Source organism: Amblyomma mixtum, chromosome 3 (genome assembly GCF_055824585.1).
Source record: "Amblyomma mixtum isolate Tamu chromosome 3, ASM5582458v1, whole genome shotgun sequence".
NCBI classification, from domain to species: Eukaryota; Metazoa; Arthropoda; class Arachnida; order Ixodida; family Ixodidae; genus Amblyomma; species Amblyomma mixtum.
In genome coordinates, this window is record NC_143014.1 from 38,283,507 (window position 1) to 38,311,485 (window position 27,979).

At 46.3% G+C, this 27,979-nt stretch overlaps 1 protein-coding gene across 2 annotated transcripts; it reads right to left on the minus strand.

The window, feature by feature from the left end:
• On the minus strand, positions 1 to 27,969 carry l(3)73Ah (polycomb group ring finger 3-like lethal (3) 73Ah). 2 transcript variants are annotated; one of them, XM_089578765.1, is made up of 8 exons: positions 27,611 to 27,969; positions 26,241 to 26,346; positions 26,065 to 26,161; positions 25,938 to 25,993; positions 11,709 to 11,777; positions 11,406 to 11,632; positions 9,008 to 9,088; positions 1 to 6,132 (listed from the first exon to the last, which is right to left on the minus strand). In XM_089578765.1, the coding sequence occupies exons 1-8, from the start codon at positions 27,644 to 27,646 to the stop codon at positions 6,088 to 6,090; spliced, it is 717 nt and encodes a 238-aa protein (XP_089434891.1). In that variant the 5' UTR covers positions 27,647 to 27,969; the 3' UTR covers positions 1 to 6,087. The 2 variants fall into 2 exon arrangements, with proteins under 2 accessions (XP_089434891.1, XP_089434890.1); XM_089578764.1 differs by lacking the exon at positions 27,611 to 27,969 and adding an exon at positions 26,451 to 27,570.
• Between the last annotated feature and the right edge of the window lie 10 nt (positions 27,970 to 27,979).

Here is a 27,979-nt window from a genome sequence, read left to right on the forward strand (position 1 = left end):
TTTCTGGAAAACAATGACTGGCACCCGCCACACACCACAATTTTATTTTTTGCATGAAACAAAAACAAGTGATTTGTAGGCCCTATTGTACACAAGCTGTCCCCCTAAAGGACACTTTCTTTCAGGCATCAACTTTTGATATGGCCCGCATGATGAAAACACAGCACCACTGTTGAGCACACACTATTCCTTGAATGAAAAGAGAGAAGTGCACACAACACTCACAAGAAAAGATTTCAATTCACTTAATTCACACATCCATTTCAGAGTGCAAAGTGGGATCCTGAAAGTACTGCCTAAAGATAGCAGTTCCCAAAGTAAGTTTTAAAGACAACATTTTTGTATTCTGTAAACATCCAGATCAAGGCATGCATTCCCTTTCTCTTTCTCAGTCAGTGAGCAACAAATTGACTGATTGGAAAAAAAAACTCCATTTCAGCCACTAAGTGTGCACTTTTCATTTGCATCTCTCTGCATTAAACCTCGTGTACGAATTCCTGTGCCTGTCAAAAAACGGTGCTTATCCAGGGGGTTAAAACACACTGTTTCATTGGCACTTCCTGGAAGCCCTTAAAGGGACACTGAGGACACACCCACCCAATTTTTGTTCTTGAAATAGAATTTGATTGCTTAAAGGGGCACTGAGAGCATTCTGTAAAACTTTGTTTACAGTTTCTATAACAGTTTCAGTCACAGACAACATAGCCGCAAATTAAGCCCACAAAAATAAATATGCCCAAGGACTCTTTGCTTTTGCGAGACAACTGCCACAGGGTGATGATACACGCCCACCGCCTGCTTCGGCAGAACCGCACGCTTCGCTCCTTTCCTTGTGGTGTGTTGGTGATCATGGTTCCCCTTTCTCGAAGGTCCCATGTCTGCCTCACTCCCCAGTTTTGCAGTCCCGCAACATCCATGGATCTACACTTTTTGTATGATCTGTGGGACGCCATCGCATTCTGTTGCAAGTGTTGTTCGGTTCGCGAGCAAACCACACATTTTTGAAGATCGCTCTGCATATTACTACGTTTGACTTATGGGGGCTATTCTTCTAATAAAGCTCAAGGGCTAGAGGCAGTAAGGGCTAGAAGCAGTAGTCATTTTCTAGCACCAGCGTGCCAGCCCTATCAGTCAGAACTGTGACCCCAACCCACAGTAAGGTAAGTCACCACCACGGCGGGTTTGGGCCACAGGGGACAAACACAACTATTCTACTCGGATGAGCATTTATTGCTCCCGAGCAACATAAACGGCAACCAAACAAACAACTGCCGTAACGAGGGAGTGTTCCACTTGTGTACGGGGGTCAAAAACACAAAAGGGGAGAAAGCACACAAAATGGTGGGGGGAGGAGGGAAGAGGGGCAGCACGAGTGCCCTCCCTCGCAAACCTCCCGAAAGGCACGCGCATAACACTGCGTGATAATTACATGTGACCGTTATTACGGGGCAGGGGATTCTTGTGTATCCCCACAGACTCCGGCAATTGCTCGCGAACCGAACAACACTCGCAGCAAAACGCCACGGTGTCCCACAGATCACATGAAAAGGTGTAGATCCACGGATGTCACAGGACTGCAAAACTGGGGAATGGGGCAGACATGGGACCTTCAAGAAAGGGGAACCGTGATCACCGATGCATCACAAGGAAAGAAGCGAAGCATGCACTTCAGCCTGAGCAGGCGGTGGGGTGCATCGCCCCGCCGCAGCAGCCTCGGGCATTTTATTTCTATGGGCTTAATTTGCTGCTATGTTGCCTCCGACTGAAACTATTTATTCACGGAGACCAAAAAACAAAATAAAAGTAAAAACAACACTCTTTAGTGCAACTTTAACTTTTTGCGTCTCTGCTGGTGTTACCTCAGCACTAAAAAACATAATGCCAAGAAATTTTGAGTTTGAAATCGGATATTTTTTCCCTCTGCTCAATTTAAATTGGTGAAGACATTGAGGCTACTGGAACTGCATAAATGCTGAGTGAAAGTGGACGGTGGCATTGTCTGGCCTCACAGATCTGAAAACAAAAAAGTACCTGATGTGATGTTGCAACAGCTTGCATGTGTAAACAGCCTGTGGTGACAATACCTTTATGTCATTTTCTGGCCCTTTGTAGCGTATAAAAGCAAAGTTTTCAAGAATGAAGCCTCTTTGTCATTAGCATCCGGAAATGAATAGGTATACAGGCCTAAGTGCCCCTTTAAAGGTTCCCCAAGACAGAAAGTACTACATGGCCTCTGCTCTTCATGTAAAGTAGAGGTCAGCAAAGGCAAGCATTACGCACTTTCAATACGTATAAGGACTGGAAATGCAATCACATTAGTGACGAAAATTCATTTCTTGATCTATAAAAGTATGACTGATGATCGCCACTAGCTTCCCAGTTCATCTGTGCACATTTCCTCTGCAACTTCAGCAAAGACTGACATGGAAAACAATGCATAGTTGCACTGCACATTTGGAACAGTGAGTGATACAAGGCTACACAGGCCCATCATCACATAAACACAGCTGCGAGTTTTTGGTCAAGGGCCAGATACAGTCGCCGACCGATTTTTCGGACTCGGAGGGACACGAAAAATGGTCCAAAAAATCCGTGAACTTAAAAAAAAAAGTAACTTTTTGCTAAAAACCGGCTTTCAAAATCGTGAAAACCACTGCTCCCCATGTTCCGCCTACAAGCGATATTAGCCTCTATCTGAGTCATAGCCATGCTTTCGTCATGTCCGCACCCTCTCACGTCATGATACCAGGCAGTGCAACGCGGCCGCAGTTATGCCGTGAATGAATGCACTCGCTGCGCGAAGCAAAACAGTCAGTTTACATGGGGCAATGACGCTCGCGAAGACCGAGAGGTAACCCATGGGTAACCCACGGGAAGACGTGAGCGGAAGCGAGTGCCTCCGAATGCAGTTCCCCCTCCTAACCTCTACCGCGTTTGCTGCCCCGCACCACGAGGGGCGTCGTCCAAGCCACGGCGGACGCTGCAGCTGTCCTACTGTCCCATTTTCAATGCGATTACACACTCTTTTTAGGCCATCTCGATGGCAACAGAGATATCTAGAATGGCAACGAAGGAGAACAAATAGCCAAGCCTATCCAAGCCAGTCCAACTGCACCCGCCAATTCCGTATAAATCCAAGATGGCGCCTTTCACGGTGGCGGGGAATGGGTTGGTTGCGACAGCGATGCCCGCTGGCATCTCTATTAGGCCGAAATAACAAACTTTCGGTAGAAAAACGACCTCCACAACACTGTTGGTGCCTATTTTAGTCCAAAAATTCGAACTTTTAGTCTCCACAAAGTCCGAAATATCAGTTGTGAAAATGTACACGTTCCTAGCGGTGCGCAACGGTTCCTCAGCGAAGTCCGAATTATTGGAGCCCGAAAAATCGGTCGTCTACTACATAGCCTTTTCAGTCAGTGCCAGTAGCCTCGTGAAACTTGTAAAAGTTTGACAATACAGTATCATCATGATTTGCATTTTAAAGTTTGGCGATCCAATTTCATCAAAATCTGAAGAAAGCTGTAGAAGAAGCCCAGTAGAAGCCCATTTTTTGTTCAGAATCAAATTTCACCTTTTCAGACAAAATTTCACCTAAGACCAGACGATCAATGCCTCTGCAGGCTTCTAGAAGGCTTCAGACACACTCTGCCAGACACCACTTTTTCATAGAAACCAATCATTTCAACTGCTTTTGCTGAAAAAAGTTTGTGAATCACCAACACTAGAGAAAACACCTAATGTATCACACAGGGTGGCAGGTATAAATGCTTTTCCTGGCTAAACCACTGGATTGTCCATGCCTAAGTTTTACAGCTTAACGATTACCAATGAAGAGTCTATATAGTTTGTTTTCAAGAATTTTCATTCAAAATTGTGATTAAAACTGAATAACCCATTAATCAAATGCAACAGCATACTTGGCAAGTTCTCTTCAGGTCCTAATTTTTATAACTGATGCTCATAAACCACATTCATAACTATAAATTCCATCAATTTAAGTAATTCGGTCACGTATTTTTCACTCTATGCACTTGCCTTCTTTTGGCAATTTCTTCATCAAAGAAATGTTTACACTTTGGCAGCATTGCAACACTGAACTTGCAGCCCCACAATCTGAACGCCAAATGCACAACACGCATATACTGGTGAACTAGTGTGTCCACAGGACTGATAAATCATTAGCTCTTTACATGATCAGTGTTTGGCACCACGCTGTCGTGTAAAGGCACCAATTTCACCAGAAGTTCCTCGATGAAAATGCTACTACTGAGATTTATAGTAGTTTTAGTTTCTAGTATGCACGTGGAAACAATGACTAGAAAAGGGCACGAAAAGCTGAGATTATATTAATTATTCATAACAATCCATTTGAAGGTGAACTGAAACGAAATTTTACTTTGTCCAGAATAGCACCTAATGTGCTGCATATATCACAGAAGTGATCGTGACAAAGATCACAATTGTAAGAAAACCAGTACTGAAGTCGCAAGCACTTGAAATGCCCTGCAGCAGATAACGTGTGAACGCCAGTAGCAAAAAAAAAAACGTTAAGAGGTCACTGCGAAAACCGCATTGGAGCAATGCGAAAGCACTGACGCTTCCTCGCCGCCTCTAGTTGCTCCTCTTTGCTGATATGTCGATCATGACGTCGCGTCTGACAATCGAATCACATAATTCACCTTAAACCATAGATAATGCACCTTACTCTATAATTAATTTGCATTTAAATCACAATTCATTTCATTCAAACTTAATTTGCTTAAAACGCAATTTGACAGTTAATCCATTTCATTCACACTTAATTCATTTAAACCTAAATTGATTCATTTAATTAACACTTATTTCACATCTGAATTGATCTCATTCACCTTTAATTCGCCTCAATTTACAATTAATTGACCTTAATTCACTATAATACACCTTAATTCATCTTCATTTACTACTGGCATTTGTATAATTTGTTATTATTGATTAGATTTCAATTAACTCCAAAGCCTCCCTCGTTTCACCTCTGTATGCATTTCGGACATTCAAATTTCGTGCGAAGCATAGGCGGCGCCCATCTTTCCGGTCACGTGGGCCAATCACCTGGCAGGTCATGTAAGGGCGTCATGTGGTGAGACACTTTCGGCGATTCAAATTTTGCACCAGTCCGGCCCGACCACGGCCACTTTTTGTACGTTTTTTAGCTCTCATGATCCGATGGGCACTAATGATCTGATGGGCACCAAATTTTTTGCACCACATCCTCACGTGATCCCCGTTCGATTACAACCACTCTTTAAACGATATCGCTTTATAGTTCCCCGCAACTGCTACCGACATGTTTTGCAGACACAAACGCGCCGGCATAGCCTAGTAATGCTTTTGCATTAATAACCATCACACTAATTTGCAATTTCTTTTGCTCGGCATTTCCATTGACAGCCACATGTTCAGATTTAATGCTGCATCCAAACACAATAGTTAACTCAACCCACCACCAAATCCCACCTCTGGGGTATGCAAGTGTGAATGGACCAGCAGTTCAACCAGGAGAAGCACTTATATCAGGCTTCCTGAGCAAAGCAATGTTTACCCTTAAGTATACTGAAAAATCAAAAGCCCAAAATTAGTACACCATCCATATTATGATACACAATGCATTCAAGATTCTCTCTTCATTAACACAGTACATCCCTCCATGCAGCTTATGCTCACAATCATTACAAAATGGTGCTCAGCAAAATGTATTGTCCAGAGCAGTATGTCCAAAAAAAGAGCTCTCCCCTGTACACTGTTTTAAAGAAAAAGTTCTCCCCTGTACACTGTTTTAATAATAACAACCCCGTAACCCAGTAATTTTATCTCTAGCACAAGCAACCTAAAAACAGGCATAATTTCACGGCCAACTTCGGTGGGATAATTGATATTTACAGGCATGATCATGACCTATGTACAATGGTAGAATTTAGAAAACTAACTCAATGCTGGTGTGATGCTGGTGCAAGGTTCCAGACACTGGCCCCCCTCTTTTTTCCTGCCCTTCTCCTGCCAGCACAGCTCTGCACCTAACAACAGCTTAGGCCTGTGCTGTTCCTGGCGTCACAATTCCACCTTGGGCCTGTAGTATAACTTCAGTGGGGGGTCCTGCGCAAAATGTACCAAGGCAAAAGCATCCATTAGCAACACGGATGGTAAGCAAATATAAGTACAGCAATTAAGACCCGAATAACTTCACAACAGTGAGTCTTCCACTATCAGTCTGAACACTTATAAAGGAGTCTCTCGATAAGATGTCAACTGTTCTGCTCACTTCTGATAGTATACAGGCTTGGTTTCAACACTGATTAGACAAATGTGCATTCAAAGATGCTGCCCTCCTCACACAAGCTCAAGCTGATGTCTACCATGGAGCTTTGTACTTCTGCTTGTTCATGCTTTTAAAAGCTGCCAGTGCGGTTTGTTTGTGACGTAAGATGTGACCAGTTTTATCTCAAATGATCGCAGTCACACGCAACTGCTCATACATTGTTCGAGGTTGTTGTAGCTGCTTTTGGCGCTTTATTTTGAAGGTTCCTAGCTTGAAAATGAGTGTGGCCGAGAGTAGCGATGATTCTGTTCAACGTCCACCGAGCACGTTGTTTGCTGCTATTACCACCGCCGAGTTGTTTATTCTTTGTGGGCACAACTCAGCCCCAATAAAGTGTTGCTTTCAAAATACCTTACACTTTTTACCTAACTGCCAGGCTGCTGTCATCACCAGGTGACAGTATGAAAATACAGGTATAGCAACGAAGACCTGGATAACTTCAGTAACAATGAGTCTTCCACAATCATTCCGAATGTATTGAAAGAATCAGTCGGTAAAACAAACTGTTCAGCTCAAGTCCCATATACAGGCTCCGTTTCAACAATGTTTAGACAAATGTATGTTCAATGATGCTGCCCTCCTCACACGAGATCAAGCTGATGTCCACCACTGAAGGCAAGCAGTGCATTACAATAAAAACTCGATGCATCAAGATGAAAGCATCACCTCTTAGACAGTGCTGGGCAGAATCTGACATTTAAGAAGCAGTGCCACTGTAATGCGAGAACAAAGCAGAAGCTTTTCCTTACCGCTCTTTTCTCCGGTGGGCTACTGCTTTTAGTGAGCCTATCCAGCAATTCTTTATGGTCTGAAAGCTTTAACAGCATATGTTAAAGCTGTACAGTTGGTTTGTTAACTACATTCAATCAGGCAGGCCATTTTGGCTAATTAAACATAACTTTCAATTCAAGTTGGCATTGGTAGGCTCAGTTTTATGTCACATAGGCCGGTCAACCTTTCATGTAACAAACACAGGGTTGGATTTAATTCAAGTGGGTACAAAAGATTAATGGAAGGTATGCTAACAGGCTTTGCTTTAAAAAAAGTTCTGGATAGACCTGCGTTAGAGTGAGCTAATGTGATGGCTAGACACCCTAGGTTACATAAAGAAGTGTAGACAGATAAAAAAAATAAAAATAATATTTTCCAGCCTAAGCCTAGTTACACAAATAAGGGTGGGCAGAAAAAAAGAAACAAGAATAAAATTGCCCAGCCCGCACCGCATACAGAACCCTAGGTTACATGTTAGAAAGGGCTTTAAAATGAAAGAAAAATAAAAGTGCCCTACCTGCACTTTTATTTTTCTTTCGTTTTAAAGCCCTTTAGTTACAGCGGGAGTTGCACTTTCTTCAGGACATACGCCTCTCTCGAAGAGCCATGACAATGTTCTCATCTGCTGCCATCAATGCCACTCATTTGCTGACCAGCAGTGGCAGTCAATGGACGCTGTCACATTTCTCTTTGTTAAGGCCTGAAACAGTGATCGTGGATGGTACTGCTGCAGTGACGCCATCTGCCCCAGCGTTTTCATTGAGTCACGCAAGCACGAATTACAGGCCACTGCACTGTATGCATGAATACTATACATTTTTCAACGTATCAAAAGCTGTTGGTTTTCGAGAGCAGCATGTGTCAGCCCTGTGCTCCCTCCTGCAAGTTGTGCGATGGGAAAAAAGAAGGTCGTATTGCTTCCTCAAAAGCCTAGTGACTCCAATATCAAGATTGTTGGCAGAAGCTACCAAAAGAGAAGGCTGGTCAAGACGTGCCATCTCCATTGGTGTCGATGGCAACAAGGCTTAACTGGACAGTGGGAACAAGCGGCGCAAAGTTATATAAGGCTGCAAGTCAGTGCCTATCACTTCAGGTGAGAAAAATATTTACAAGCATAATCAATGCATGGCCCCACATAGGTGTCTTACTGCAAGCCAAAAACCCGCCTCTCAGAAGCATGTGGTAGCAAAAATAAAATTCCCGATTCACATTTCGTAGCTGGACAACACAATGGAGTAAAAGTGAAGGCTGAGAAAGTAGTGCCAACTGTGTCAAGCCGTTCCCATTGGTATCAGTGCTACTCAGTGGGTGCAGGGTCACACATATGGGGCTATCTAGGCTCAGAGTCATTCTGCATGGAACCAGTGTTCATTACTTGGACACCAATGCAAAACTGCTTGAAAAAAATTCACACAGCATTCAAGAAGCACCCATACTTCATTTGGCAAAAAACTGACTGCTCGCACACTCCAATACATAGTACTTGGATTTCCAACAAATTCACATTTACAACACAAGGCAGGCTTCTTCACAACCTCTCTAACAGACATTTACACAAAACAAGGCTCAGTGGCAAAGTGCTGAGCAAGCAATTCTTCTGTTACGAACTACTGCACTTAACTAGAGCTAGTTTCAGCCTAAAAACTCTACATGCAAGAATCTTGCCACATTAAAAAAAAAGTCATCTGACAATAAGAGAGAGAGCAGAGAGAGGGAGGAGAGGCAAGAAGGTTAACCAGTTTGCCACCCTGCAGTGGAAGCAGCAAGTAAAAGGACGAAAAGATGGTAAGGAGAGAGAGGAAACGAGTACAGATAAAGCGCATACACACAGGATACCAACAGAAAATTCTCATGCAAATTAATTACGAAAGTTGTTATTACCTTAAACCTCCACCTTGTAACATAGACAAACTTCAGTGTGTGGTCCTTGCCTAGAATCTCCTGGTTGCAAAGTATCTCAACCTGTAACAAAAAAACATTTCTTATAGGAGACAAACACCAACAAACACCAACAGCAACTGGAGAATGAAGGGCTCATTAAATTAAAAAAAAATAGACATAACAAGCAGATGTCATAGGTTCAGTTTCACCTCCTGACATGTTCTTTGCTATTTTTTAACTTCCCTCCTGACAAACAACAAAGAAAAAGCACGCTTAGGAGGGAGCCTGCCCTTAGAACTACCACAGATTTTCCAAAAACCCTGTTAAGCTGTATTCTCTGATAAGCAGGATAGTGAGGGGTGCTTAGTTTCGGCTCCCATAAACTCACTGCAAAAAAAATTAGGTTAACACAAACCATTCAACCTGTGCACAGCAGATAACATGGAGTGTTTCAGTGCCACAACAGCATTATTTGAGAGGTGTGCGCGCAAATGTTTTTGCAGCCTGGCAAAGCGATGATGTATTGAAAGGAGGAACCCTACAAGAAGCCTTCCCTGCAAGATGCAAATAAGAACAGTCTGCTACTTAAGATGGTTCACCAGTGCGAGCGCCCATAGAGAATACATGGGCACTTTCAGAAGATCTAGCGTGTCCAAATTTGGTTGAATTTTCACGCAGTTTGTGGCAGCATTTTCATTTTTAGTAAAAGAAGGAAATGCTGCAACTGATTTTTGATTAAAACTTTCATTTTTTTTTGTAAAACAATGGTAAATATCCAGAAAAATCGTACTTTTAAGCATCATCAAAATTTGGTCCACACCATTTCCTTCCTTTTTCTTTCCACATTGTTAAGGCACAATATTTATTCATACTGAGCCTATAGTTTGTCTTCTGAAGTGCTACCTAGCGAAAATAATATATGTCTGATGCATATGCAAGCAATATTTACTCTTGCCCTTGCACAGGAAGGCAGCAAACATTTCTAGTTCTGGTATGCAATGCCACAGAAGAATTTGAATGCGGAAGTGTGGTCCATAACATTCTGTCCATGACTGTACCTCATTTTTGCTACCAGCATCACTACCTATCGTTAACTGCTGTTGCAATGCCACAGAAGAATGCGAATGCGGAAGCATGGTCCATAACATTCCGTCCTTACTGTACCTCCTTTTTAACACCAGTATCACTACCTATCGTTAACTGCAATTAAATACCCAAAACTATGATAACACTTCATATTAACTTTTAAGCCCAGTGTACATTGCCTGCTTAAATCCTCAACCACACATTGCAGATAATCCAAACTTACTTGGCAAATACAAAGTAACCTGCAAATCAAAGTTTACTGGGGTGCTCTTCATTAGCTCTCATACCTCGTTATTCCTGATCCAACCTTGTAAATAACTCTTGTAAGCATGCAATTGTAAGCATGCAATAACAGCAGAGAGATGTCACCTTGCTTGACACCCTTTTAGAAGTGGTACCCTCTTATGACTCTCGGGCTATGGTGAGTGTGCAGCCATGTAGACAATTTCCAGAGTATTTGCACATTCTGCCTTAAAGGTGCACTGAAGAGGAATCTGAACTTGTCTTTTTGCCGTGGGAACTCGATCTACACGTTTCTAGCATTCTCAGAAACTGCGACTTATTGCCCTGTATGGCCGATTTCCTAAATTAAATCGAATTAACGGCCGGCTCCCGCCCTTTTTTTTTAATTCTGCCTCATACGGTGGGCAGAGTCGACCAACGCGTGGAGTGCCTTTCACCCAGTCCCGTGGCGGCTTGCCGCTCTGCCATCGGCGGAGTAATACGTAGTAGTCCGTAGTAGCAAATAGTCCGCGCGCATTTTTATTTCTGCGGGCTTATTTTGCGGCTATATTATCTGCGAATGAAACAATTTATTCATGGAAACCTAAAAAACAAAATAAAGCGAAAGCAAAGCCTCCACGGAGCTGGCTGAAAGGAACTTCACGCGTTGGTCGACTCCGCCCATCGTACGAGGCAGAATTAAAAAAAAAGGGCGGGAGCCGGACGTTAATTCGATTTAATTAGGGAAATCGGCCGTACAGGGCAATAAGGTGCAGTTTCTAAGAATGCTAGGAACGTGTAGATCGAGTTCCCGCGGCAAAAAGACAAGTTTAGAATCCTCTTCAGTGCACCTTTAATGTTCTAGTTATGCAATGCTGCTTGACTGCTGTTTGACTGAACCAATTCTGAATAAAAATAAATCACAAAACTGCTCAGCTTGTTGTTAATGAGACATGATGGCAACATGTATTCTGCTGTACTTTGTTAACTTTGGTGACAGTGGTATGAGAAAAATGGCTTGTAATTTCATTATAATTTCAATCGCCATAGTAGCAAAAAGGCTAGAAAAACATCCAGCATGCAATAATACCTCTTTGTATCTGTCAAGATTGTTGAACAGCTTCTTCGCAATAAACTTCTTAAGGTGTGTGATGGTGGCTTGAGATGAGCACCGGATGAACTTGCGTCGCATTTGTTTTAGCTGCACACTGTCTGATTCCAGCAAGATGTTGACCTGTTCATCTGATCGGTGACAGTCTGCCTCATCCTCCTTCGATGATGAGGCCTTGGAACCTGCATCCTTTTCGTTGAGCATTCCTGCGTAGAGCAACAACTCTGAGCAATGACCGCACTTGAGTCGTAAATATGAACAAAGTCAGTCCTGGCTGCTTACCAGGAGTGTGGGCCTTGGGACAAGGAAGGCCCTTGCGCCTGTAAAAATCCCTCTCTCGCTTCATTTCATCTGAAAAAAAAATAATGAACAATACTTAGATAACCCCATTCACAGCAATGCTGATAATAGACAACTCCACGTCAAGTGTTCCTAGCAGTGCAAACCCAGTTTCTTAAAGTGATCATCTGGAGATTTTAAAGAACGAAAATATAACTTCCTATGAAGCATAGGCCTGTATCTACACAGAACAACAGATCAGTGGGTGTAAAGTCATTCTTTGAAACACAAGAAATGACAATGTCACACACCTTTTGAACAGCCACTGCAAACAAATTGTCTGTCACATTTTACACTTCATTTGCATGCAGCCAATTTTTTTTGCACCTACTCCAGCACTGCAGTTTTTCAAGCTGTCATCCACAAGCACATAACGCATAACAGCTAGCCTATATTGTTGTATAGCATAAGCTGTCCGGTCAAGAATATATTTTGAGGAGCAAAGTGGGAGGAACTACTATGTGGACCACAGTTTACAGTAGTAAAAACATAGGATATCCTGGCATGACTGAACCAGCTGGATTGCTTTTATCCGAGAGAAGAGACAGCATCAGAGGCATGATGGCCTCTGGATTCAAGCTCTCAAGTGAAACAAATGTGTTTGTACGAAACATATCAAAAGCAAGAGCATTCGACCTTCTCTTTTTCCACGAGAAATTTCTCATGAAAACCCGCTAAAGAATGCATCGTTCATATAGGGCTACCTAATATGCCAACTAATATGCAAACGTTACCCATAAATTCCTACTGCTCGAAGCATGTACAAAAATTTTGCAGTCTGACCAGGTTTCAACCTGATACGACACATGAGAATCTGGCAGCGATCTCAGATACGATGCCACAAGTAATGCACGGTGTCAGTGGAGAGTTGGTACTATGCCTAAGCACCCTGTTCTCCCTGCCCTTGTGCATAAAATGTGTTTGAAACAAATGAAAACTGCGAACCAGTGTGCACAATAACAAGTGTAGGCTAAGCCAGCCGAGCTGCTGCAGTGGCTCAGTTGTTATGGTGCTCAGCTGCTGACCCACAAAACGAGGGTTCGATCCCGGCTGCGGCAGTCGCAATTTGGTGCAGGCGAACTGCTACAGGCTCAGGTACAGGTACGAGGCCAGGTGGTCGCAATCATCGAGAGCTCTCCACTATGGCGTCCCTCATAGCCTGAGCTGAGTCACTTTGGGATGTTACACCCCATGAACTAAACCAAACTATTTTTCCGTCCGCTCTCCAGGTGCCATGGCAACAGATACACGGGTCAGCGCGCTTTCTGGTGTCCGAGCAGGCAAGCGTGTGCACACGCTAAGCTATTCTTTGCATTTCCACCAGGCCCTTACCGTGGGGGACGCGAGCTAAGAGCGTGTGCGCTAATTTACTTTGCCCTGAGGAATACTTGGATAAGAAAGCTGGCCCACGTATGAGTCCCAAAGCGTCGGTCAGTGCCTGCAGATACACCAAGGCACACAAGACAAGTAACGAGTACCCGCTGAGCCCCGGATTACAACAATGCCCCCTGTGTAATCCCACTATCAGCCACCATGTTCTGTCAGATACGCGGTGTTATTCCAAACAACGTGCACTTCACAATACATAAGGCAGAGCAATCACCAACACGATGCGCGAGACCGGTATGCTGTGCTGTTTTTTATCCAACGTTAAAAATTTTCACACCAAGATGTGCTAATGCAAATGCTGCAGCAATAACATTCAGCTGCATGCAAATGCGATCACCTTGCAGAGCCAACCGAAACGCAGTTGAAGCCTCTGCCACCTTGGACCAGATACGCCGCTGCCATGACGACTGTGGCGCTCTTTTTTCTTAGGCATGGCCGCTGGGCGTTTTTGAACTTTCGAGAGCGATTCATATTGACCTGGACAAAACCACTGGGGCTATATTTGTGGGACTCCAGAAAGTGCTGCGGAAAATCCCGACCTTCCCACTGGCTTTTCCAAAACCACTGAAGTCAGAAAAAACCTGAAGTATGAAACAAAACACTGTGGAACAAAAAAAAAATTGGGGGGGCACTTTAGACACGCATTAGAGTAGCCTGCCTCACCTCACAAAACTATGAGTGATGACAAATTTAAATGGGTGTCGTTAACTAAATCTTAAAGGACTATAACATCAAATTTTTGCTCGCATGTTTTCTTATCTGTAACAATGCATGAGACATTGGAATGCATGGATCACCAAGTGGTATCCATTTATAACTGCTAAATAGTTTATAATTCAGTTTTGGTTTCAACAGCCAAACGATGGATGTGACCTGTTAGACGTGCTTAGGTAACATGAGTCATGAAAAAAACTACAATATAATCGCTGGTACATAGTTTTAATTCACTACAACGATTTAGCCAGCCTGCTTTAATGGTGCACTGAAGAGGAATCTGAACTCTTATTTTTATCGCCGGAACTCGATCTACACGTTCCGAGCGTTCTTAGAAACTTCGAATTTGCCCTGTGCGGCCCATTTCCCTAATTTAAATCTGATTAAAGTTCCTGACTCCCACCCTTCTTTTTTTTTAATTTCCCGCAGAAGGTGGGAGAAGTCAGACAACCTTTCAACCAGTCCCGTGGCGGCTTCAAATTTCAAATTTCTTTATTTCAGTATCGTTCACATCGTACTCTGCCATCAGCGGAGTGATACACAGTGATCGGCGAAAGCAAAGAGTCCATGCGTATTTTTATTTCCACGGGCCTAATTTACAGCTATGTAGTCTCTGACTAGATCTATTTATTCACGGAAACCTAAAAAACAAAAAAGAGAAAACAAAGCCGCCATGCGACTGCCTGCAAGGCACTCCTTGCGTTGGTCGGCTGCTCCCACCGTCTGCGGGGAATTCGAAAAAAAAGGCGGGAGCCGGACATTAATCCGATTTAAATTAGGAAAATCGGCCGCACAGGGCAATAATTAGACGTTTCTAAGAACGTGTAGATCGAGTTCCCGCGGCAAAAAGACGAGTTCACATTCCTCTTCAGTGCACCTTTAAGAGCCGGAATGACAATGCACATCATTCCTCGATACAAGTGGGTGCCATTATGACAGGCATCTCGAACTCATTTCTGCACGGCGACCACATATTGTCTCCCACGGGGCAGTAACCAGAGAGGAGCGGAAAAAGGGCACAAGGAAAAAGTAAGCAAGCAAGTAAGTGAGAAGCCTTGGAGAAGGTCACCCATTAACCAAAACTTTTTTTTTTTCCTGTCGTATTCGAAGTTTTCAGGCCCTTGCCACAAAAAGTTATCTATTAATGCATGCAATGACGACCGGATGTCGACGAATCATTTGAGGCTGTATTTGACCGCAGCAGTGTTCGGTTGCCGAGTCCAAGGAGACGGAATCGAATCCCGGCCGCGAAATGCAAAAAGACGCCTGTGCGATGCAAGTGTGAAATTATTCCAGTGACTTTCACTACGTACGGCGTCTCTCATCGGTCGCTTTGGAACGTCAAACGCCATATATTACATACCACATCTGCGGCTATCAATTATCAGACGTCAAAAAAAAAATTGTACAGCTTTATCGTAGCTAAACCGAGTAGGCCATGCGAAAGCACTTGAGGCAACATCGCCTCAAAGGCAACCGCACGAGCAGCGCGCGTCCATCGCCACCGCGCGGTTGCTCGCGTAAATTCGGGCGCCGATGGCTCTGGCGTGTCGGGAGCGGGACGGCGGAGCGCGCCGGCGATGCAAGGCGAAGGGCCCGTTTCCTGCGGCAACAGCAGCGGGCAGACAGAGAGGGAACATTTTGCGAAGAGGCAGCCCTGCGGCCGGTCTACCGGCGGCGAGAGGGCCTCCCCCACTCTCCCCACCCCTCTCGTAAACGCAGCGGCGTTGCGTGAGCCGCGGTGAAGCAGGGGGGAGGGGGCGGCAGGGTTCCCGGATCCCTCGGTTTTTCCCGGATCCCTCAGGTTTTAAAGCGTTGCTAGAGAAGCAGTGCTTTCGCGCAAAAAGAGGAACGAGTAAGGTTCGTATGGAAAAACGACGGAAATCCATAGGGCCAGCGGGCCGCGTGTTTCAAACTACTGACATGGCGTACGGTGTAGTACGCCTTACGTACTACATCACACCAACCAAGTTAGCCTCAGGATCTGACACCGTAGCAGCCTTCGTTGAGAGTCGTGTTTAGACTGCCGCTGACCTACTTCTGCGAGATCCCTACGACCCCAGAAATAATACGCGATCATTGGCCAGCGTCCTCGCCCGTAAGGCTAACGAAAAGGTATAAAATTAATCTGAGGACGATGCTGCAAGCTAGGGAAAGGAGACTGACAGACAGGAAATGGGAAGTATGGCCAATGGGACAAACTCGCGTATGAGATGAAGATAGACGGATAACCAAGTGGATTGCAAAAAAAAAAAGGCAATGCATAGCAGGGTGCCTTTGGTGATGGGGAGGTGAGACATGATTGTTTGGTTGGCCTCAAATTAAATGCTTGAGGGAATCAGGTGGCCGTGGCTGACGCAGAGCAGAGTTAAGTGGGATAGAGGGCGGCTGATGACGATGATGAAGTGATGTGCTGCGACGAAATGGCAATGGCACGCACTCTGCGCGGCACGTGCAGAGTGCGTGCACGGCAATGGCACGTGATCTGCGCGGACTTTAGAACGGCAAGCCGTAAGTAACTCGAAACTCGGCCGTTCTTGCAGATATGTAAAGCATTCCCTGGCGATATGCAGCCGACAAGTCTTCCAGCAACACGGTCAAGGTACGATCACGAAGTTCTTCGAAGGTTCCGACTGGTCACGGTCAAGGTACGATCACGAAGTTCTTCGAAGGTTCCGACTGGTCATTGAGGACGAGCGTATCCAGTTCCCCTACGAGGCTAGCAACGCGATGCCAAGAAACAAGCTGGTAGTTCAAGTGAAAGCGGTGCACAGGTCTACACCATCCTCGCCTCGATTCTCACTAACAGACCTACTAAAGTTGGCCACGATGTGCTATCAAGTTCTCGACGAGCACGCTGACTCCGAGCCGTTGAAGCTTGCCAGACTTCACAAGCGAGAGATCAGCTACCTACAAAGTAAGCCAATGAGTTAAGAATCGCTAAGGGCTGCAACCTTGGAGCAAGCATGGGATGAGCTATGATTACCTCGACCGCTGCAGCGGTTCTGGGTGCATCTAGTTTGCCTACCTCTGCAGTTACGTTAAGTCAGGTCACCGGTTCCTCAACGTTACAACTCGACGTCATGCTTCGAGACTTGTTTGCAGTGTCCGGGACTTTTCAGTGAAACAGCGGCTACTCAGCGAAAAAGAACGGCTTCCAAAGGGGCCGGGACTGGCTCTCGCGACAGAGACAGTTTTCAAGCAACAAGCTGAGCTGAATGCGACATCGACGGGCCCTCGCGACTCAGACGGAAGGCAACGCCGGTAAGCCTGTGAACCGTTCATCTTCCTGTTTCCGGTGCACCGTAAGGGTCGGTCCCTCCAACTGCTGCCTAAAACGCGCAACGTGCAGCTATTGCTAAAAAAGAAAGGGCACACTGAAAAGACCTATATCACAAAGAGACAGGCGCTGAAGCGTAAGCTTAAAGCGACACTTCGGACAACTTCCAATTTTAATGAGACACCATTAGTAGACCCGTGGGGCAAAAACGCGTTGTCGGTCATAAAATTCGCCCACTGCCTGGAGGTCAGTGACGTCACCTCCACTAACGGCATCAACAGCTACCAATGCTATCGCATTTCCAACACATAATGGTATTAGGTGTCCATGTGAACTTTTGTTCTTTGTAAGAAGATTGTCGACTGTGGGGCTTTAACGTCCCGAAACGACTCGGGCTACAAAGGTTGCCGTAGTGAAGGGTTCTGGATGAATTTACATCACCTGGGGTTCTTTAACGTGCGCAGACATCACACAACACATGGGCCTTTTTGTATTTCACCTCCACCGAAATACGGCCACCGCGGTCGGGATCGAACCCGCGACCATGGAATCGGCAGCCAAAGCCATTGAGCCATCGCAGCGGGCTATCTTGGTACAAAGAGATTCTACAACTATTTCTGGCTTGGTGACGTTCGTTCGGCAGCAAAAGGCGCATTTATTGCCCAGAAAATTGGAATTAAGAATGGAAAATTTTTCTCGCGCCACTCGATTCGGACCTGGGGCCGTCATGAGCGAAAAGGACTCCGTGATCGCACAAATGCAACTGCATGGGTTACAATAAGGGTTCCAATGCAGCGGTGAAATTCAAAGCGAACGCCGCAGGGTTCCGCGAAAACCTTCACCGCAGTTTGCTTGCGACACCTGTATTTCGATGTCGTTTTAAAAGCTCCGCTTTTCAGTGAAAGCAGCCTCTTTGACATCAGAACTCGGTAATTTATTGATACAGGCCGACTCAAATCTGTCCTCAGCCCAGGCGTGCGCAGGTCTCTCCATAAAAGGGAAAATGAGGGGAGGGGGCAAAGTTCAAGGCAGCGCCCGTTCACGTCTTTTGGGGTAGCAAGGAACGAAAGTCTTGCTCTGCAGCCCGAGAGCAGCAAGCGCAGTCCACGTGGCACTTGAGCTAGGCGACAGCGTCGCGCGAACTTTCGTCATTGCACTATTCACGCGAATCCTAGAACACATACGGGGGCGCGCAACATGTAGGCTCCCTAAGAACACAGGTCACGTTGCGCCATCTATCAGCACGGCCAGTAACCAGCTCTAAATCGTTCCACGTGGTCGGCGGAGGCGGCGTCCAGCCGCGGCGAATGTCCCAGCGTTCTGTTCACCGCTTCGACGCGTGGCAAGCGCCGGTAGCTCGGGTCGCCAGACATAAAAAGTGGCAAAGAAGCTAAGCGCTCTGTCGCTCGCGAAGAAAAGCTACGCTACGCCTTTCCTGCAGTGCATTCCATGCTTACATCTACTTTCGACTGCGAGAGTCTGAACATTTTCGAGAACAAATATGCGTGATAACTGAATTTAAACAGTCATACAAATAAAATAGAAAAAAGAAAGATTTTGGAATCTTGAGTATGTAAAGCTGCTCGCGCCGTACCGAATGAAACCGCTACTCTCTCAAAGCAGTCTCCAAACACGTGAAAAACCTACTGCTACTGACGTCGCTGGATTATGCGATTAGGCCGCATTTTATCGTGCGAATCGTTGCATGTAGCCTGAGCGGTGGCTCAGTGGTTATGGCACTCGGCTGCTGACCTGAAAGACGCGGGTTCCATTCCAGCCGTGGCGACTACATTTCGATGGAGGCGAAATGCTACAGGCCCGCGGACCGTACAATGACAGTACACGTTAAAGAACCCAGGTGGTCGAAACTATGCGCGGCAGTCCACACGGCGTCCCTCATAGCCCGAGTCACTTTGGGACGTTAAACCCCATAAAACCAAGCCAAACTAAACCAATTGCTGCATGTGAAACAGCTTTAGTCCGGTTATTGACCCCTCCTCCGACCTTCGCCTCAGCGGGTGGCAAGCGCATCAGGCGTGCACACGATATTTCGACAACATCGCGAGCCAAGCGAAAACCTCACGGAGCGGAAGTGAGACGTCAAAGGCGAAGAAATGTACTACGTGCGTACATCACACCGCGACACTCCGTGGCGACGTACCGCACGCTACAACCGCTGCCTACCCCGCGCTGTGGCAGCGAAGTGGCCAAGAGCGGGGCGTCGACTGCCACGTGGTACATCGCCTCGGGGTGCGGCGGTTTGACGGACGTCGCTTTCTGTTCTCCGTAGGTGCGCGGTTTCCGAACGGCAAGAGAAATAGCCCAAATTTCTTGAGCCACAGCGGCGACGGTAATCGCGTTTTCGAAATCCTAAAAACTGATATGGCCATTACTAACGACCGGCTACAAATCTCTTGCAATCAGACGCCTATCCGTAATAGCTAAACAGTTTACTTAAATTTCATCAACCACTTTACTAGCGATTCCCTTGCTTTTGACGTCCGCCAACACTGGTATTAGTATGATGCAAAAAACTACTCTTGAAAACAAAATTCAGTGCGCACGGACGAAGGACATAGGATGAGTGGACACTACAAGCTACTCATTACCTCGTAAACTCTAATTATAGGCGGCTTCCCTGGAACAGACGCTTTCTTGGCAGCTGGTTAAGAAATATAAAATTAGGTTAAGGAAAACTTAACGAATTTATTGAACATTAATTTTCCTTACCTAAGACCTTTATATATATATATATATATATATATATATATATATATATTTCGATATAGGCGAAATTTTCGGAGCCCTTCACTACGGCGTCCCCATAGCCTTAGTCGCTTTGGGACGCTAAACTCCTCTAAACCATAAAACTTACTTACACGCACGCACGCACACACACACACACAGGTTAGCACTGTGAAAAGTGTTAGATATTTCGCTCACCTGAGATTAAGTGCACACATGGACACCACAATCTCACCAACGTGCAGCGGCAATATAAGTTTCTATTTTGACGAATGCAATGTTATTTGGAAAACTATGCATGCTTCAATTTTAGAAAAACGAACTTTGCCCACTTCTCAAATAATCTGAGCAGCTAGACCAGCCAACAATGCTGACCCGTGCGGTTCGCAACACGGCGTTCTATAGCTACTGAACTTGGCTTTAACAGAACTGACCAAATCTGCAATACATTCTGGGTCCACGCAGCAAGCCTAATGCAACTCACAGAGAAACCTACGGATGGTACCTGAGCTTGCCTGCTACGTAGCACTGTTCGTAACAAACACTGTGACCGGACGAATTGCAAAGCATGCCACGTTATTCACTAATGACCATGCAAAAAAAAAAATGGTGGGCATTAACGTAGTTAAACCGAGTAAAACGTGCGAAAGCACTTGAGGCAAAACGCGCGCGCTGATGGAGCGGCCTCCGCCGCTGGCGCTCCGTCAAAGATCAAAGGTTGAGGCTCCACACATACCCCGGGCTTTTCAGCTTTGCCAATGAAGTAGCGCCTTTTGCATTCTGCGCTAAATGTCGAGGAAATAGTGAACATACACTCGCCAAATTCTTGAAGGAAAAGGAAACACGAAGTTTCGGGGCCCGTACGGGTCCCTTGATCATGATAGAGAACACTGCATGGAACGACAGTGGCTTAAGTACGGTTAAAACTGCGCAGTGACTGACTGTAGATTTCTGGGAGATTTCCACGGGCAGTAACGCTGCAAAAAACACATGGTTTCACCTCCACTTCGAAATATGTGCGTGTTTCTGAAAAGCAATTCCTATTCTCACACTTCAAAACAGTCGGCAGCGGCCCTCTTCCGCGACAATTGGAGACCTAGCGAGCGCGCAGGATTTGTGAGCCCGATTCGGCGATTGAGAAGAGCGAATTCACAAGTTTTAGCGAATGCAAATGATGATCCAGTGTAGTTCCGGCAACAGTGACCCGAAATCGACGATTGCTCACGTCGCAGTACGCGCGCACAATCAGCGGGAAGCCCCGATGCGACCCGATCTCCCGAGCAATGGTGAAAGGGTACGACAGCTGTCGTCGACGTCGCTTGTCGACAAAAAAATTGGGCTGCTACCGAATGCACTGCTGGTTAAAGTGATTTGAAATCAATTATTGGTCACATCGGAGAAAGCAGATGCAATTAGCGGAGGCGCCGGTCATATGCGGTCACAGCAACCCGGCAGTCAAACGTTTCCCAGACGTACGTTTTATACACTAAGCTCTATAAACAGTAGCCGTGTGGTGCGGTCGTCGACATCGGCGCGTACCCGAGGGAATATCGCGCACTCCGGGCAAATGCTAAATGTACCATAATCTTGAAGCACCCATTTAGCCAATACACGAGATATTTACTAAGCAAGCAGCAGAAAAAAAGAGCAGGCTGAGGCTGCTGATATCGAAATCAAAGCCACGGGAGCATTATAAGTCGCACAGCGAAGCCGTTGGCACGGCAAAGTGAAAACGGCGACAGCCATTGGTTGGAGAGGGCACGAACCATCGTGCCGTCCGACTGCCACACACCCCCGTTCTCCGACCATCGGCGCACCGCCGGCGTCAGCGTCGTATGACAAGGGCAAAGACAACGAAGAAAATGCATTTGTCGACGTTCTGCCAACCGAGATCGGTCTAGTGTGATCGCGCCTTTAGCGCAGCGATCATGAGCCGTATGCTTTCAAAACCAAGTGTTGAACACAAGACTGCGGTGATGCTTTAGCTTGCATACTGCAATTTTTGCGGCCGGAGAGAACCAAGTGAAGGCACGAGACAAGCAAACGGCCTTGTGTCTTGTCTAATGGGTATTTAGTGTGCCCTGTCACGTTATAAATTTCATCCCCTGCAATTCAAAGTAATTATAACGCTTCGCAGTTTTACGACAAACGTCAGCGCCAGTGAGGCATTCCAATGTCATCCTGGCCAAAGCGCAAATTCTAACTGAAAGCTAAATGCTACAGCGCATTCTATCGTAAGCTAATAAGACGGCCGCGCAAAATTCTAAACACTCAGGTGTATACAAATACTGCCTCAAATATAACGGCGGCCGGAGTCCTGCGACGGCTCGATGCACTTATGCAAACGGCGGCGCCTCTAGCGGCCGGCGCTGACCCTATATGAAACTCTGGCGCATGGCTCGCATGGCGGAAGGAAAGAACTCAGGAGAGGCGTTTGCGTCACATTTTTTGAAGCGGCTCCCCCTGCTCCCCTATCTACCTGGCCGCCGACTCGGCGCATGCGCAGCAGGCATTGCAGCAGACGACGCCGCTGTGCCTAGCGGTACATATCATGGAGGAAGGAAAGCTCGGGAGAGGCCCTTGCTCTCCGAGCTGCACGCCAAGAAGTGTGCAGGAAGTCACGCGCTTCAGCAAGGACTACCAGGAATCTTTGACCGTCGGCGCATCCAATAGTAACGCTGGGCGCAGCGGCGTCGTCGTCGGCTGGAATGCCTGCAGCGCATGTGCGCTGAGACGGTGGCCAAGTAGGGAGGGAGCAGGGAAAGGCAGGCTTCAAAAAATGTGACGTCACCGCCTCTCCAGAGTTCTTTCCTTCCTCCATGGTTACTATTGACTGCGCCGTCGGCCAAAGACTCCCAGTAGCCCTTGCCAAAGCGCGTGACTACTGGCACACTTTTTGGCGTGCAGGCTCAGATAGTGAGGGCCTCTCCTGAGTTTTCCTTCCTCCATGTTCTGGGATCACTATACTCAGGCTAGGGTGGCTAGACTCTGGGGCATGAAGGAAGGAAAGAAACAAGAAGAGGCCACCACGTCGCATTTCTTTTTTGGGTATGTGGAGGTTCACGTCCTGAAGGTGCACACGAGCTTGAGGAACACCAGTGGAGGGCTCCGGATCAATTTCGTGCACCTAAGGAGATTTAAGCACAGCACAGAGGCGTTTTTGCATTTCGCTCTTATCGATATGTGGCTCCCACGGCTTATATTGTCCTCAAACCTCAAGCTCAGCAGTAGGAATGCCCTAGCCACTGTGCTACGGTGGTCAGTTGGAGATAAGTACTTGCTACGGCCCATTTCTTCAAGCAAAAGCCATCTGCAATAACGCTGATATGAGCTTTGTTGTCACTGGTGCTCGTGACAAGCTACAAAAAAATTGCGACAGTGGGAGTACTAATATTCCAACTGATCTGCACGCACAGCTCCCACTCCAGCTACAGAATGAGTTTTAGCATATCAGAGGCGCATTAGCATACACATATACAAGTTTATTGTATGCCTGTGGCGTGTGCACAGCGGCAAGAGCAGGCCCCACCAGTCTCCACACTCTGCAAACGCGTAGCATACACAGCAGGTGTATGTGAATCCATTACACATTTCCGCTATGCTAAAACTAGAGGTTTTTAGCATAACGGAGACGTATTAGCATAGATGTATACCGGTTTACAGGACGCCAGCTGCACATATGCAGTGACTCGGGTAGGGCAGAGCCACTAAGCATGTACAGCTGGCGTCCGGTAAACAGACATCTATGCTTATACGTCTCCAGTACGCTAAAAACATCTATTCACTTTCCAGTTTTAGAGGGGAGACATACAAGCATAGCCATGCACATTACTGGTTTCCTGCAGCACGAGCATAGTGACAAGTGGACGTGCAGCAGGTGCTGGTAACCCTGCATACGTTCTATGCTAAACGCCCTAACGAGCTGACTGGCGCTATGGCGCCATTGTGGAGCGGAAGTTATTGCAATGCGAGCTGCTCCATTAACACACTACAAAGCAATGATCTCGGAAGCATCTGATCTCTCACTTCATCTGTTAGCATTTCGGGTCGAGGTCAAGTTGACAGAATTAATTATCATAACATTGCAATGGCTGTTGACTCATAATTTAATACATGAGCTATATATAATGACAAATCTTATTTACTATGGTTTAGTTGCATGTACGCATGGATTTGCACACCTGTTCGGGCTCCTGGTTCAATCAGTGCCACCCAGTCTGCCCTCTGGGTCTCCTCCTGTATTTCCTTCCCAGCTTGTACAAACGCACACGCACAAAACACAGAGGAAAAAAATGCTTGTGGACACACTGGTCTGCTTGAATGTCGCGAAGGGTCCCGGCTCACTTAGACCGTTCTGTTGTAACTTGAAATCAATCTTGATGCCTAATGTGCGCTCTACCGAGCTTCGCTTCTCAGGCTTAGCACCAAAACTACCGAGCTTCGCTTCTCAGGCTTAGCACCAAAACTGTCTGTTCGCCCCAAGAACCGAGAGCACACAAATAATTAAGATTGGGTTGGTTCGTTTGTGGGGTTTAACGTCCCAAAGCAACTCAAGCTATGAGGGACGCCGTAGTGAAGGGCTCCAGAAATTTCGACCACCTGGGGTTCTTTAACGTGCACTGACATCGCACAGTACACGGGCCTCTAGAATTTCGCCTTCATCGAAATTCAACCGCCGTGGCTGAGATCGAACCCGTGTCTTTCGGGTCAGCAGTCGAGCGCCATAACCACTGAGCCACCGCAGCAGCTTAAGTTTGACTTTCATCACTTGAAAATTCGCATTCTGTTCAAAATATGCCTTTAACAACCTGTATTACAATTATAACTTGCTTGAAAAGAAAACCATTAATTGCAACCACGGACTATATTCTGCTGCGTAGTCAAAGTGTGTTTCAACTATAGCCTTAAGTTTCAGGCGCTTCCATAGTTTTGGCTCCACTGCCAAGTAGGCCTTGGCTTGGTACAAGCCTGGTAGTAACTTCCAACCAACCAAAATGAAGGCAGGATTGTAGCAAGAAAAATTCTCCAAATAAAAGCTTAATATTTCCACACTGGATGGTTTGCAGATTGCTGGGGCCAGCCCTTCACTAAGGCTTCATAAGCCCACGCGCAAGCACTGGGACGATAAAACCTCCCATACCATAACATACACTATACCGTCGCTATTTCACAGGCCCACCGCAACAGTTCAGTGGCTGTACTGTTGGGCCGCTCGTCCAAGGTTGCGACTTCAAACCCAGCTGCAGCAACCACTTTGTTTTTATGGTGTTTAATGTCCCAAAGCAACTCTGGCTGCGAGGGGTGCCACAGTGGTGGGCTCCAGATAATTTCGATCACCTGGGGTTCTTTAACGTGCACTGACATCGCAGAGTACGCGGGCTTGTAGCATTTTGCCTCCATTGAAATGTGATTGCCGCGGCCGGGATGGAACCCGTGTCTTTCAGATCAACAGCTGAGCACCATAACCACTGAGCCACCGCAGTGGCCTCATTTAGATGGAGGCGAAATGTAAAAACGCCCATACACTGTGCGATGTCAGTACACATTAAAGAACCCTGGATAATTCAAATTATATTATGGAGCTCTCCACTACAGTGTCCCTCATTACCCAGGTGTCGCTTCTAGACATTAAACCCCACACACCACACTAAACCATACCATACCATACCATTGTTGGCAGTACTTGCTGCTGTGCTAGTTTGTTCGCAGCTTTCATTCAGAACAAACATAAATGACAAACATAGGTGACGAGTCTGACCCCTGGCCTCGTCTCCCATGTTAGTCTTTTATGTCTGCACTATTTTTTCGTAATGAAATGACACACCACTGTAGTTTCATATCAGCACAGATCAAGCCTGCATTATGCATTAGGTCTGGCAGGCTGGGTCTGAGCCAGCTGCTGATGATTTGTCATGCCCAGGCTACACAGCTAAGCAGTCCAGGCTCATGCCGGGCCATTAGCAAGCAGCAGCAGCAGGTCTGGCCCTAAATATACAGCCAGTAAGGTCTCTGACCTTTTCAGTACGAGAACAAAAGGAACTCACTGTATTGCAGATTTGGAACCAGCTTGTACACAATATCCTGCATTGTCCTGTCGTAGCTGCAAAAACAAACAAAATTAGCTGCATGCTCAAACCTGCACTGTGGTGCATCATACTGCTGGACCCATACCTGATGTACTGCAATGGGTAGCTCTGATGAATTACAATTTCACAGGTTGGGCATGTGTTGTTATCCTCCAAATGTTTGACAAGGCAGCTCTTACAAACTGCAAGAAAAAAGAAACACACAATCCAGATATACTAAGCATTGCAATTTGCTCTGAAGCGTTTGGCAGTGCTACTCACAGGTGTGCAAACATTCCGTGACTGTCGTGGCGTCGATTAAATACCCCTTGCATATCTTGCAAATTATGTGATTATTGAGCGTTTTTAATCGTATCCGCCTTTCCATCTGCAAAATGCAAGTCGATGAGAACTGTTAAAGTACCCAAGCAGCAGCAGCAAAGCCAACGAAATCACACTTCGGCAGCTCACGCGTTGAAGCAATACCATTACCTGGCCGGGGACCACAATGGCCTGCCAGCAGATTGCCGGCAGAGCGCAAGGCTGGACCATGTCTTCCGGCACCTTGCAACTTTCGAGAGGCACAGAACTTCCCTCTCCAGGAAGCTCGCAACTTTCGGAAGGCAATACATCATAAGCCCTGCTCAACTCGGGCGATTCAATCGCCGGTTGTTTAGGGACCTTGCACGACTCTGACAAAGATGACTCCATGGCGTCTGAAAACCTCGTGTTCAATCCTTGGAAAGCCGGTGAGGCACGTGCGGCTTTTGATGGATACGCACGTGCCACACCAGCTTTTGAAGGGTGCAGTTTTCTTTTTCTTGTTTTTTGTTTGGCTAGTGTTTTGTTTGAAGCCATGACATTAGCCAAAAAGGCGGAGTGATGCCGCGGGGTCGTCTGCTCGCCTTGGCCATTAACGTCGCTGCAAGATGATGCGAATAATCATGATCGTGCAGAATCCCGTCGAACCAAACCACAACATCGACCCGAAATTCGCGCCAGGGTAAGCACTCATTAAAAAGAACAGACGCAATGGCACCGCTACTAAGATAACGTATCTGCTTTGCTTTTGGTCGTCTGCTCACCTGGGCCATAAACGTCGCTTCAACATGACGCAAATCATCAGGATCGGGAAGAATCCCGTCGAACCATGCCACAACATCGACCCGGAATTCGTGCCAGGGTAAGCAATCATTAAAAAGAACAGACGCAATGGCACCGCTACTAAGATAACACATCTGCTTTGATTTTGGTCGTCTGCTCACCTTGGCCATAAACGTCGCTTCAATATGATGCAAATCATCAGGATCGGGCAGAATCCCGTCAAACTATGCCACAACATCGACCCGAAATTCGCGCCAGGGTAAGCAATCATTAAAACGAACAGACGAAATGGCACCGCTACTAAGATAACGCATCTGCTTTGCTTTTGGCTGTGCGTGTAGCAGTCGCATCGCGCTGCTGCACACAAAACGAAACAGCGCACTAGGCGAATGAAACAGATACCTGTTAGAACCGAAGGTTAGTAGCGTGCTGCGGGCATAGCAAAGCTTAAACACTCCCATCCAGTGTGCAATGATCGGAAACTTCATTGCACTGGCATGCAAAATCCGACACGCACATCGCTCAACAGAAATAGAAGGCACGATTACCTGTCTTGATAGCGATTCCTGGGGAATGAAAACCATGAAGCACTAGTTTCTTGGCTTCGCTTGCTCACATATCAGTAGACGAGCATCCAACTTAACCGCAGAAATCGCTTTGTACGCCGTCGCTGCTTAAACAGAGAGGGAAAAACATGTCACAAGGCTTACAGTTGAGATTTCATGGCTCTGTACCACTAGAGACGCAGCAAGGCGACGCCAGAGAAGCTTTAAGTGCGTTTAGCACTGGGCGGAAGTGATACGAATTGAAGATAACGCCTTTACAGGCGTAAAAAAAAATTGCGATTTACGGTTGCGTGCAGCCAAGTCGCCGCCGCCACCGTATTGTTGTCCTCCCTTTTTTGCTATTTATTTTTC